Below are 13,281 nucleotides of genomic sequence, written 5' to 3'. Positions count from 1 at the left end.
TGTATTATTTTGATCAGTTAACGGTTTACAAAAAACCCCACTGACTAAAGAAAGGATAAATCATAACAGAAGAACACAGGAGGGCAGGGTATCATTCCAGGCTTGGTTATTCTCTCATGCTGCTGAAGAGCAATGACAGAGGAAATTATAAAGAAACAAAGGTTTAACAATTATATAAACTGGAAAGCTGAGCTGCTCCTGTAAGTTGCTGAGTAAACTGTTGAGCTGATGGAGCTAATATGTACTGTGGAGGCCCAAGGGCCTATGACTAAAATCCCCATAACCCAATCTTGGAAAGGAGGCAACAAGTAACATCTCCCTAGGCTGGGGTTAGAGAAGGCCTCTCTCCCACAGGTCTTCACAGTTATATGTTAATGTATTATTAAATTTGTTCCCCCATTGGTTTGCCAAGTTTATGTCACCCTGTTCAGCCTGTTCACCTTATCTGTAAACCTTCTAGAATGTTCTCCCTTCCCTCAATCCCCATTGGCCCCAGTTAGCTGCAATCCTCCACTCCTGTTTTCCTACTGGTTGTTCCTGTCCCTAACCCCACCTCTGCATCACTTTTACCCATTCCCATTGGACCCTGACCCTTTGATCCGCCCTCTCTTACCCATATATAACCGTGGACCCTCCACCCAGTTTCGTTTTTGTCCCTGGACCCTCTTCAATCAATAAGCCCTTCCTGAAGCACCATACAAAGACCTATCCTTTGCCAAGTCATCAGTTATTTTAGCAGTGCACTCCAGGCTAAAGAAGCACTGGTCGCTCTCAGGCCACATTTTTGTGCACCACAACATTTATCTGTGAGCATATTCATTGAAAACATGGGACTGTCAGCATCTAGTCCACTTGGATGGGACAGGAGTCTTCATTCACTGCAATAATTAGCACTTACAGATGCTTCTGAGATACACAAACATGAACATATCTACCTGCCACTGGCTTCTACTCATGTTACTTCAGTTACACTTACGAGGCTCTTCAGGTTAAAATTATGCTGGGGAATTAACTGCACTCCTCTTTTAATATGATTAACATCTTGCATAATATTTAGACATCATTTATCTGCTTCAACAGTTTTAACTTTGCTAACTCTTTAGCTCTTTCTATAAGCAATTAAAAAAGATGTGACTGAAATTCTGCCATCTCAGTCAAATGGATTGATGAGTTTTAATGGAGAACATTTATCCCAACCTTTAATTAAGCTTGGCAGTCTGAAATCATTAACTTTTGCTTTGAAACTATGTACTGTAACATGAGCATTTAAAACCATAGAAGTCAATCTTGTTATAAGGTGGATGTCTGAGCGATAATGCAGCTTTCTAGAAACTACCTTTGAATATTTTAAATTACCTTTCCTTGGTTCATGACATAAATCATTAAGGATTTGCCCCAGCAGAGGGTGAAACCAACCTCAGTGTGACACTGCTTTGGCCAAAAGCAACCATTTAATCCTGACAGGTTATTGTAAAAGTTGATAGGCAAGAAATCTGATCTACATTCTCTATCCCACATAGACCTTAATACAGACCTTAACACTTGCTTAAAGAATGAATCAACTGCATTGTCTGGTGTTATTCTGCTAGATTATTCAGTGACTCCTACAACCAATTCCCTTGTGAACATATTTACAGTAGTTTACCTTTGGGATGGAAATAATTTCATTTTAATATGTTTTTTGGAGCACTGCCAGAGTTACAGGCATTTTTTATGAGAGAATTCTACAAGCATGAGAGTGCATAGTTTGAGATCCTGGGTTCTATTTCTAGAAGAAAATAAGGAGTCTTAAAGAGCATTAAGGTATAAAATCCTTCTAGTAACCATCTTGGACTTTTTCATCCCCTGCCAGAAGACCTTAGATTTTCAGCCTTTTCTGATGCTTTAAAGGACAGCACATTTAAAGATGGATAGGAGATGAAAAACCACAGAGAATTCTCTCAAGCAGCTGCTGTTTGGAATACAGTGATCAACAAAACACATCAGTTGGGGATGTCTCTGAATGAAGCCAATCTCTGGGTTTGATTTAACAGTTTCAGCTGTTGTCACAGAATACTTGGCATCCTGTGTACAGGAACAGGTCTTTCTGGCAATAGCTTTTGAGGTTGTTACTGTTCCTTCCCTGAGGTTCCTCCCTCCTTTCCCACCTCAGGGTTAACTGGTGGTATGAGTGTTCCCTCTCTTGGGTGCACAGCTTCAGCTCCAGGTTTGTACTGAGCTGGAGTTGGTAGATAATTTATTATTATGGCCTACAGGGGGTATGGAACCTTTCAGACAATAGAGTACAAAGTAAAGTTGACTAAAAAAAAAAAAAAAAAAAGACTAAGTTTTGCATGTGTGCCTTTGATTTCCCTATAAGAAAAATGCTTATTTTAGAAGGTTCTGATATTCTCTTTCAGAAGTCAGATGTAAAATCCAAATTCAGAAGTAAAAGGGAAATGCAGTTGTGGAAAATGTGAAAGTTTTTAAATAAGCTCTTTCCCTGTCCTGCACACAATAAAAGAAACATGAAATGTAATTCTATGGATTTTTCTTTTTTAGAAATAAAAGAAAGGTTTGTACCACTGAACTGTAGGACTTGTGCACATTAACAGATCACCAGCTAGATGTTTCCAGTGGTCACAGCACAGCCATGTTATTTGATGCAGGTACACTAAACAGGCAGTGCTGGGGAAATCCTTTCATTTTCCCTTCCACACAACTAAAAAGCCTATCTTTTTACAGGTATACCCCTTATTTAATGAAATCCTACACACTTCAAACTGGGTGCTAAAGCTGCCACTACTAAAAGGGAGGGTGTCACCTCTTGAATTTCATAGGCACCACTATGATATGATTGATTAACTGTAAATTGTGGGACTCAGGAGAGTTGTTCCTGAGAGGAACTGTGAGTTTAACATTAGAGAAAATAAATACGTGTTTTCTGAAAGGCATTCAGAGCTAGTTTGTGTAAGCCTTGACATCAGAAAAGTATTGTGTTTGTCAGTTTAAAAAGAAAATGTGGACTAAAGCTTATATCAACTCTGAAGCTGGTCTCAAGTTTGATATATATTTGATATATATTTTGATATATATTTAATATATTTCTTAATTAGAAAAATTAAGATTTAGCAGATTTCTGGGTCATATGAAACAACATTTACATTATTGCTTTATAAGTTTATGAATTATTTTATCAATTTATCAATTTTGTTGAAGAAATGTTTATTCTTGTCAAATGAAAAATGATCCAACAAAACATCCACTAACAGTGACCCAGTCATTTAACCTCAAGCTGTAATGATCTGGCCTTTATATATTATTACTTGATTAGTTTTTCAATATTTGCTGAAAAAAAATAAAATGAGTTACAGAACATTCTTATTAAAGTGCCTTTGCACGTCCTTCATACTCTTTAGGACTACTGCAATATAACAAGAAAGTATTTCTCCTTTCTTCTTCTGCACTACAGCTAAGTAAATTTTCATTAATAATTATTCAAAAAGTGAGTGGTTTAAGCTAAAATAAATTCTTTCTGGAGAAAAAAAATGTTACCCAACAGGTTAGGATGTTAAATAAACTAATCTTTGCAAGATTTGTGGCTTATTTGGGAGATCAGATAAATGTAGGAGCCTTGAATACAAGTTTAGAGAAGCTAAAAAATTATACATTCTTTCCATGTTTTTTTACCTCTTTTTGCTGGGACATGAAACCTTCAGTCTGTGATCACAGTAACTACATCATCGTTAGTGTAAAATCATTATGGTAGGTCAAGAACAGTCTTCCCAATATAATTTTTTTTTTTATTATTTATTTTTTTAAAATTTTCTTTCCTCTTTGGTGTCTTTTTAAACTATTTTATAAAAGGTTCTTTATCATATGCACTTTTTAAAAAACTTTAGGATATATACATGACATCTTTTGCCTATTATAAAGGTCTGACCACATTTTCTTCAGTACGGAACATATTTTTGAGAAAATGACAACATATACTGCATGTGAATTTTTTCAGAGTCCAGTTACTTCTCTTGACTGTTTCTTAGTAGACAGAACAATACATTATTAGTTTGCTTGCCCTGAATCATGACACTAGTTACTGGCAATCATTCTACCCATGTTTATTATATTTGATGTATAAGCAGCACCTTCTGCCAGCCACATAAAGGCATCAGAGTAAACCAGACATCACAGCAGCTTAATACATCCAGTCATAGCATGGTCCTTAATGAACTCTATATTCATGTAAATGTCTATTATACCTAAGGAGCTCTGTCATGAATGAAATTTAGCTGAACAGTCACTAACTGAGACAAGAAGAAGGGTCACCTTGTGCCTTTGGAAGGTAATGCTTGCACTTAACTGTAGCAAGGCTGTGAAAATCAGAAGGAAAACTAAACTGAAACTTATCTCATGGTATATTAGGGAAAAAGAATGGTTAAAACCAGGCAATGTTTACATTCTACTTCTGCTTGTTTGTTGTATGACAAGCTCTTCAGATTATTACCTGCAAAAATCAACATAAGAAAATGTATATGGGAGAATCATAAGAGTGTTTCAATTAATTGTTCTGTAGAAGTTGCTATAGCAGCTCACCACAGTATTATTGAATTACCAAGCAGGTATAAAACATTGCCATTTAATGAGCTGAGGACTGAGTAGTAAAGGAGACAAACCAGAGTGGCTGACTTCAAGACTGTGCAAGTCTTGGTTCATTAAGTGAGTAAAGTATTTCACAATAGTCTCGTAAATTAGAACAAGCCACTTCAACCAGCCAAGCTGCTTCAACACAGTTACTACTATTGGTACTCACAGAATTCAAAATTATTCTGTTGCTTATACCTCAACTTTTTACCCAAGGACTGTATGTACTTGGACATACAAATCAGCCTGTTGACATGGCTGTCTACAGTCTACAGCCATGACCATGTCTCATCCAACACACCAAAGGAGAACACTTCCTTCGTAGCCTCTCTCTCCCCAACCTCTCTCTCTCTCTATATATAGCCTTTACTCTTACTTATGCATTGAAACTGGAATACAAAATTTAACTCTGTAGGCACCATGATTAGGAACATGTGTCTCTGTCAGTCTGGATGTAAGGTTTCATGTTGCTGAGGAAAGCCAAGGGATGAGACAACTCCCTCCAATACTGGTAGGGTGAGACTGACTGAACTCTGGTGGATCCAACCAGACCCTCTTGCTAGGAGGACTTCACACGATGACGGTATACTCTCCCAGCTCCTATTACTGGTTTTCTTCAGCAACAAAACTGCCCTATAGCTGGAGGACACCATAAATTAAGATCTTATGAAAGACATTTCTGGCTCTGAAGCCACAGAACAGTAACTCTTACTAAATAAATTAAAAAAAATAAATCTGTAAGACACAGTTTAAAGGAAAAGAAGATGAGTAACTTACATGTGACTTACATTAAGATCTCAAGGCTGTGATTTCTCAGAAATACAAAAAAGTACTAGAAAAATTATTTTACTAGGTAAAAAAACCCTTTTCTTATGCCAAGATATCAACCACCTTGTTTTTGCAATGATGGATGAAATTACTGATCATTGTCCAAAACCAGGCAATCTCTAGCAACACTATAAAGACCTTGCAACACAGAAGACTAGATATGGGTATGTACAGGTAGCACCAGTACATGTCTTCTGATATCAGAAAGCCCTTTCAAACTGATTCAGACTGGAGACTCCATATTTTGCCTTCAGGAACAGCTACAGCTATAGCTGGGACCAGTTGCTTCCTTCCGCCATGAGATGTGGCGTTGTTTGAAATGAAAACATTTTTGCTTACTTTTTGACCAGTTTTATTCAAACTGCCCCCTACTCACAGAGATTTTTCAAAGAATCCATTTAGCATATAACTTCTCTTTCCCAGAGGCTGTGCAAGTGTTAAAATGGAGAAGAAAGCTTTGACAGGTACAGGATGCAACTAAGAAATGCTGTGAGCTGGTGCAACACAATTAATGCCCTTTGAGATTGCCATTGGAAACTGTCACATCCACTCCCCTACAGATTAACAGTGACTTTCCAAGGTAAGTACTGAATTTTTAGAACAGGTGTTTTTGTGTTTTGCTCTGTTTGGCTTTTTCCAGGTGTGAAAGCAGCAATCCCACTACAGCATTGTAGAAATAGCTTGGAGTTGGAATAGATTTGTTCTTTGATTATTTTGATAAGGTCTGTGTTCTGTTTCCTCTGCCTTGTCTGTGCTGTGTGGTCTGTACCATGCTCCTCCCTGAAAGTACTATACAGCAAGTACTATACAGCAAGACCAGGAGCTGAAATTTGCAAAATGTTGTCTTTGTGACATTAGCAGTCTGCAGACCTTAGTATGCTACACACAACCTGACAAATTCTGTTTCCTCCCCACTCTACCACACATATTCATAAGCAAATAAAACAGTTACACACAAACGGAAGCTGTGATATATGTAACAAACAACAGAAGAAAAACCTAAATATGAAAACAAACAAACAAACCAACCTATGAAGAGACTGTTTAAATAACAGCTATTAACTAATATACCAAGGAAGAAATCCCCACTTTTGGGTATTCAAATGGGCAAATATCACCCAGTGAAATAAAATGCCATCCATTTCAAGATGGAAATGTAAGGTTTTTAGGCTTCTTTTAACTAAGTAGATGTTCCCTTATGTACGGAAAGCATCTGAGATTTTCATGTGAGATCAAACATAAGAAAAGAGTGACAGCAAAATGCCCATGATACTGACTAATTCAACATGATTTTGTATGTTTAAACTTGCAACTGACTTATTGTTTTATTCTGGGAAAAGGCTGTCAAATGAGGCAGGCAGTAAAGTCACTTTTTTGCTCTTTAAATATGCTTGTCTATTATCATTCCTTCCTGCAGGAGAACTGAAATCAAATGCAGTATGCTTCACACCTGTAGCTATGAGACTTCTGATTTTGATAGTTGGAAGCATCCTTATGTACTTATTCTGCAGTGTCATTATTTTTTTCCCTTCTATAAGAAAGGGAGCATTTTCTAGAAGTTCTTATTTTTTCTTTACACCTTTTACTCAAGACTACTAGTGTGCGAAGTGAACTGTCTAATTCTTTAAATAATTTAACATGAAAACACACACATCTGGCGGTCTGCTGCTACAGTTCAAGAAACTCCAGCATTTCCGACGGCAGCTGCTGACTACGCAAAGGGCAAACCAGGGCAAGAGGGACCCAGAACTCAAACCTGCACTAAGTATTCTGACCAAGGCAGGGAGCACTTCTGAAGTGCTACCGCAGGCACACCAACATCATCTCAAAAACGCAAATAACTTTTCCTAGCGACTGCGACGTGCTCGGTTATTTTGTGGCGATCGCTGTGGCTCGGTACGCGCCTCCCCGCGCAGCCGGGCTCCCAGCCGCTTGCAGGGCTGGCCCCGGGGCTCCGGCAGCCCCCGCACGGGCGGGGCGGCGTGGGGGCTCCACCGCCCCGGCCCGAGGGTCACTCACCATGTTGACTTCCGAGACCACGTCGATGCTGGCGATCTCTATCCGCATGCCCACATCCACGGGCGGACCTGCGGGGGGAGCGGGAGGCGGCGTTAGCGCACCTGTGGGGCCGGGGCGCGGGTCGGGGGGGCGCGGGCGCCTCACCTCCGAAGTCGGGGCGGAGGCGGATGTCATAGCCTTGGAGCAGCCTGTCCACAGTCTCCTTCACGTAGGACATGTTGCTGGGCCCGTCGGCGCTGCGGGAAGAAGCACAAGCGGGTTAGGGAGGCGGGCGGGCGGCCCCGCGCCCGCCTCCCTGCCTCCGTCTGCACCCCGGCGGCGCTCACCTGCGCGCCGCGCACGCCACGGCCAGCGCCAGCGGCAGCAGCAGTGCCCGCGGGCCGGCCCGTCTCGCAGCCGCCCCCATCCTGGCCGCCGCCTCACGGGGGACGAGCCGCGGACTGGAACTTGGCGCGGAGCGGCGGGGAGAAGCAATTCCCGAGAGCGGGACGCATGCGCGGAGCGGAGCGCCGCGGCCCCGGGGCGCCCCTCTGCCCGGCCGGGCCGCGCCCCGCTGCGGGCTGCTGAGGGCGCGGGGGGCCCAGGGCGCGGCGCCGCAACAGGTGGCGGGGCAGCGCTGAGGGCGGCCGGGCCCCGCGGCTGGCGGCCCACAGCGGGACCGAGACCGCCGAGCCCCCGGGAAGGGGCTGCCACTGCCGGGCGCGGTCCCTGCCGCTGGAGCGCCGGCTTGCCGTCAAGAAACGGTGAATAATTGTTGAGGGCGCTTGGGCGTGAAAATTCCCCTCGATGTTACGTTAGCCATAAAGTGGAATTGGAATGTCAAACTCAATAGAAATGGCACGTTTTGGTGCAGGTAGCGTTTTTGCCGAGCGGCGGAGGCTTGAGGACGCGCCCGCCCCGCGGAGCGCTCGGCGGTCCCGCAGCGGGCCGGTGGCGGGAGTGCCCCGCAGCGGTACCCGCGGTGCCCCGGGCAACTAACTGATCTGTAGTTGCAATTTTTACGGCGCGATTTTCTTCTTTTTATTATTCTTTTATTATATTAAAAAAAATTACTTCTTTTTATTTATTTTTTTAAGAGTATTGGAATGGATGCCTTAGCGCAACCTGACCTCTCTTGTGCATCAATCATTACACAGTGACCGATCGGAGCCCTGGGAACAGTTTATGGCTTTGCCGATGCTTTCACTGCACCGTAGCGCAGCAGAAATAACATTTATCCCTTTCAGGTTCAACCCATCTCCTCTGTGCGCTTCACAGTCCTGCGTGCGGTGCCCTTGGGATGCGTGTTGGATGCTTTTGAGTCTGCTACAGCGTCATGCAGACTTGTTGATGTTTTTTGTAGCTCAGTTATGCTACGATACTTGAAAAATGCTGGAATATTGATACAGTTTATGACACCTTCTAGTGATAGTTCTGAACATCTTTTGGAACAAAATTTTTAACGATGCATTTTTTTATGAAAATTTGTCACTCTTGGAGAAGGAGCAAATGTTTCCTGGGAGATTACCGTAGGAGTCTTTCATCTCACATCTGCCTTCTCCAACCATAAGTGTACAAGTTTATGAAAATAATTATTTTATCAGGGTTTTTTTAAACAATATATAATAAGTATTTTCAATTTTCTTTGAGGCATTTTATATATTTTTCTTTTCCTCCTAGTTCAGTAATCAGCTGCTGAAAAATGTGATCTCCCAGTTCAACTTGAGAGTACTTTAGGATTGCTATTTGGAAAGAGTTTTGTTCAATTATGATTGGTCTGGCTTGGGTAGAGCACTTAAAAAAATCCTACCTTCAGCTGGATACCAAAAAGTATCTTTTTAATTAGAATTGTATCACACACAGCCATCATAAAGTTATCTGGTTCTTCTGAAACACTGAATTAGGATTTAGCATGGAGCTATGTAGTCATTTTTACTTCTTGATAATAATGCAGCATTACATTTAGCTTTGCCATAAGCCATATGAAAGTCAGGTATGCCTGTATTTAAGGGAGACCACTGCTCTCCATGGCTTGCTAAAATCTGTCTTAAGGCATAAGTGCAGGGGTTTATTCTATTAGAATTCTTAATCTGCTGCACATTCCACAGCAGCTTTAGTTCAGAATAGCTGTAGTCTCACCCCTGGACAGAGTGCCCAGTAATGGTGCAACTGTTCTGGGTGAATTTCTGATCTTATCATCTGGTCTGAGAAGGCATGAGCAAAGCCTGCCCTGCAGGTCGTCTGCAATCAGGGATGTCTCAGCCCAGCAATTATACTTCCAGGAGGGATGAGGGTGTACTTATTGGCAAGCTGGTTCCTCTGAAGCTATCCTCGGTTCTGGAGACCAGCCTCAAGCTTCCTCCACTGAACATCTCAAAAATAAGACCCAAACTGTTGAAATTGTACTCCATTTTGTACGGCTTGATTACTGGGGACATCCAGGCTCTAAACTTGGGTTTTGAAAGAACTGCAAATATCCTTCAGTGTGGAGACAATACTAAAAAGACCCCTCAGAAGTGGGGACTTGGGAACAGAGAGATTTATATGGTACTTTTAATAACCATACAAAGGAGGAGCTGCATGGCATTACACTGCCAGAGCAGAGGGGGTGAGAAGGATTTCTCTTGCCCTATGGGAAGGATGATGGAAACATGTCTGAGACCTGTTTTCCACTTCTTTCAGGACTGAAAAAGGTAAATTATTACCAGCAGGAATTTCACACGTGTTACTAGCTGTAGTCAATGAATTAAGAATTTGAAGTTCTGCTCTCTTTGCAGATGATCTGTTTCTAAGAGAATAGAGAATGCTTTTCCAGGCCACCAATGTAGAAGGATTTTGATGTAATTTTGATAAAAACATAGTTCTTGCTTCAGGATCTCTTTAACAACCCCTTGTACAAAGAACAAAGACATCCCAAATGAATGACTACAGGGAAGCGGCTATTATGACTATTGCTTACAAACATTTTCTGAACGCTTATACAGGTGATGAGACATCTGGTGGTCTCTTCTTGACATGTGCTTCAAATGACAGCTGCTGCTGCAGTCAATAAATTTGATTGAAAACTCAGCAGTGTGTCTTTCCATCCACTCCAATGAGGTTTACTCAATCACTCAGGCTTAGCGAAACCTGATGGGTGCTCAACATGGCTTTTGGTCATCTTGGAAGTTGCTGAGCACCCCAGAATACAGGCAGCTAAGTAGATAGCTAATTTGCAATTTTGAAAACCATGCTGCTTAGTGTCCAAAGTTCTAGGAGCTTAATCTGGAGAGTTTTGTTACTAGTTTTCAGTAGTTTTAGTTCTCTCTCACCTCTGAGATACACAGCTGTAAATCTGTGGTTTTTAATAAGGCTGGAGATAACACAGCTGCTATACCAAGAAAAGTGCATGTCCTCTGCATGGAAGTGTTTACCTTGACAGAAATAATTAAATATTTCTACTGCTATTACCTTTCCTGTCCACTCTGTCAGTGAAATGAGCTCCCATGGCAGAGCTACCACCCTGTGCTATTCTGTGACACCAGCAGCATGCTGAGGTGGGATGAAGCCAGCTCACAGCCTATAGGAGTTGTAACCCCATTGTACCAAACAATTGGTTTTAAAACACCTGTAGTGACTTCAGTTTCTGCTCTTATGGTCTTATGGTTATTTTCTCAAACTGTTGTTCAATAATATTTCTTCAAACCATTGCTAATGATAGTGCCAAATTCCTTTCCCAGTCATTTCTGGGAAAGGAATTTCTGGTCTGTGTTAGAGAAGGCAGACCTTTTGGGCAGGGAATAGTTTAATATTTGTTAAACATACGTAAGCATTAATAAACAAAACCAATTGAAATCCACTAGTTCTAAGATATTAACCATGACTTTTTATTTTTTTTTAATATTCTAAGGCCTGTAAAATGCTTACTAGAAGCAAGAAAAATAATGTAATCATAAAGTATGATGCAGAAACTATCCTGGGCCAAACACATGTTCATTTTTTACCTTCATTATGTTTAAACTTTCAGGAAGGAATCTTTTTTCTTACACAAATTAATACTTCCACTTTATTAAATACATTTTTTTGCACTGCTTATTTTAATTTGGCATCAGAAAGTGCACACCATACAAAGATAATGTCCTGCTCATATAATGTTGGCTAATTAAAAAAAAAAATAAAAAAGCAAGGTCACTGAAAAAAAGGTAAATTTGGAAATTCTTTCAGTGTCTCACTAGATAAGATCTGTAGACAGGAAGGCCACAAGTTTTAAAGAAACAAAGGGGAAAAATGCAAAAGTGATGACAACGCAAACTCTCTCTCATGTTATTTTGTGTGTTCTTAAAAGGAGAATGAAAGTAGGTGTCTCTGTGCTTCTACTCAAAACAAAAAAGGGGAGCTATGTCCCTCATATTGTAGACTTTGTATGTGGAGGTGATGACTCAAAATGTTAGTATTTGTCATACTGACAGGTTTTGAGAAACTGCAAATAGGGACTTGCAAACCCAGGATACTCCTAATCCGTGTCCAACTGGAACTGCTGTGTGAATTTTCCATACTACATACACAGCTGAAAGAAAAATGAGAATGAAGATGGGTAATTTTTTTTTTTTCTTTACTTGGCACTGAGCAGGCAACATTTTGCAGTAATTCTATCAATAATATAAATTCAAAATTTTAGATCAAATTTTTTAACAATTAAGCTGAATGGTTTGGTTTGAAAACTATGTAGTGAAACCTTGGAATTGTGAAATTACTACCTGTGCAGATAAAAACCAAATTTTGTTCATATTTATGCGTGAAGAGGCAGGTAACGAAATAGGACACTTATTTCATCTGCTTAGTAATAGCACTATTGTGTTTTATACCTACAGTAATCCTTTGAGTCAAATAGAGCTTATGAGCCATCTTCTCAAATGACAGAAAACTGCAAGCTGGAAGTACTTTTAGTGTGCCTTGGGGATTTCAGTGCAGCAGCAAAACTGTGCACACGATCGATTGAGAAGAGCTGAGGACTGATATGCTGAAGTTGTGCTTTATCCTGGGATCTGTAGAGAGTGTGATACTGCTACACACTGAGGAGACCACCCTCACATCTATTTCCCTTTCCTTTGGGTCTCTCAGTAAGCCCTCCCTCTTATCTCAGGACAGAAAAAGGTACATATCCTTTTTGTGCTCCATGTTCATCCCTCTTTTTCTACCCTGTAAATATCAAATTGAGATCTTTCTAGTGCATGTTCTACTTTGTCCTAAAATACTGTAAAATGCTTAGGACAGTTCTTTTAAGTAATTAATAGTAAATATCAAAACCATGAATCATAGTTACTCACCTTTAATAGTCAAAATGAGAAGAGAATATATGAGCTATACAGGATTTTGTATACAGGATTTTGTGCCAGCTGCTATAGAGATTAACAAAAAAGACAATCTTAGCTTAAAGAACAATCCATTCAGGGTTTGTAAGAAGGAGAAGCCATAAGTGTTCAGACAGACACGAAGAAGGTGAAGGCAGCAGTTAGTCTGTATGCATTTCTATAGTTTTAATGCACATACTAACTACATCTTTAACATCTTTAAGTGCTGTCGGAAAAAGGAAGGCAGTTGGTGGCAGCACTGCAGAAGCCGGTTTTAAGGAGGTGTTGAGAGAACAGACATATGAAGTATGATATTGTTTGATTTCTCTTAAAAAGTACTTCAGATGTTTCCTTTTATACAGCTCCTAAAAATTGAGTTTTTTCAGTAGGGGCAGTATGTCTGGAGCAGTACAGGAAGAGTTAACACTTGATGTTTTATCCTGGAGAAACTGAGCATATTTATATTATTTTATCTGAGCATATTTTGATTACAAGCAGCTCCCTT

General features: G+C 40.6%; 1 protein-coding gene across 1 annotated transcript in view; it reads right to left on the bottom strand.

Moving 5' to 3' along the window:
- Window positions 1–7,907, bottom strand: part of GABRB1 (gamma-aminobutyric acid type A receptor subunit beta1) — a 115,581-nt gene extending 107,674 nt beyond the window's left edge. Inside the window, exons 1-3 of the mRNA XM_005517733.2 lie at window positions 7,794–7,907; window positions 7,612–7,703; window positions 7,468–7,535 (exon numbers count right to left, since the gene is read on the bottom strand). Of these exons, the coding sequence (XP_005517790.2) occupies window positions 7,468–7,535; window positions 7,612–7,703; window positions 7,794–7,873 (240 nt within the window). The 5' untranslated portion in view covers window positions 7,874–7,907. The remainder of the gene's footprint in view (window positions 1–7,467; window positions 7,536–7,611; window positions 7,704–7,793) is intronic.
- Window positions 7,908–13,281: the final 5,374 nt, after the last annotated feature.

This window comes from Pseudopodoces humilis, chromosome 6 (assembly GCF_049639895.1).
Source record: "Pseudopodoces humilis isolate 2021_Gansu_Grassland_sample_001 chromosome 6, ASM4963989v1, whole genome shotgun sequence".
Lineage (NCBI taxonomy): Eukaryota > Metazoa > Chordata > Aves > Passeriformes > Paridae > Pseudopodoces > Pseudopodoces humilis.
The sequence above is the reverse complement of the archived record's forward strand: the minus strand, read 5'-3'. Positions and strand labels throughout refer to the sequence as shown.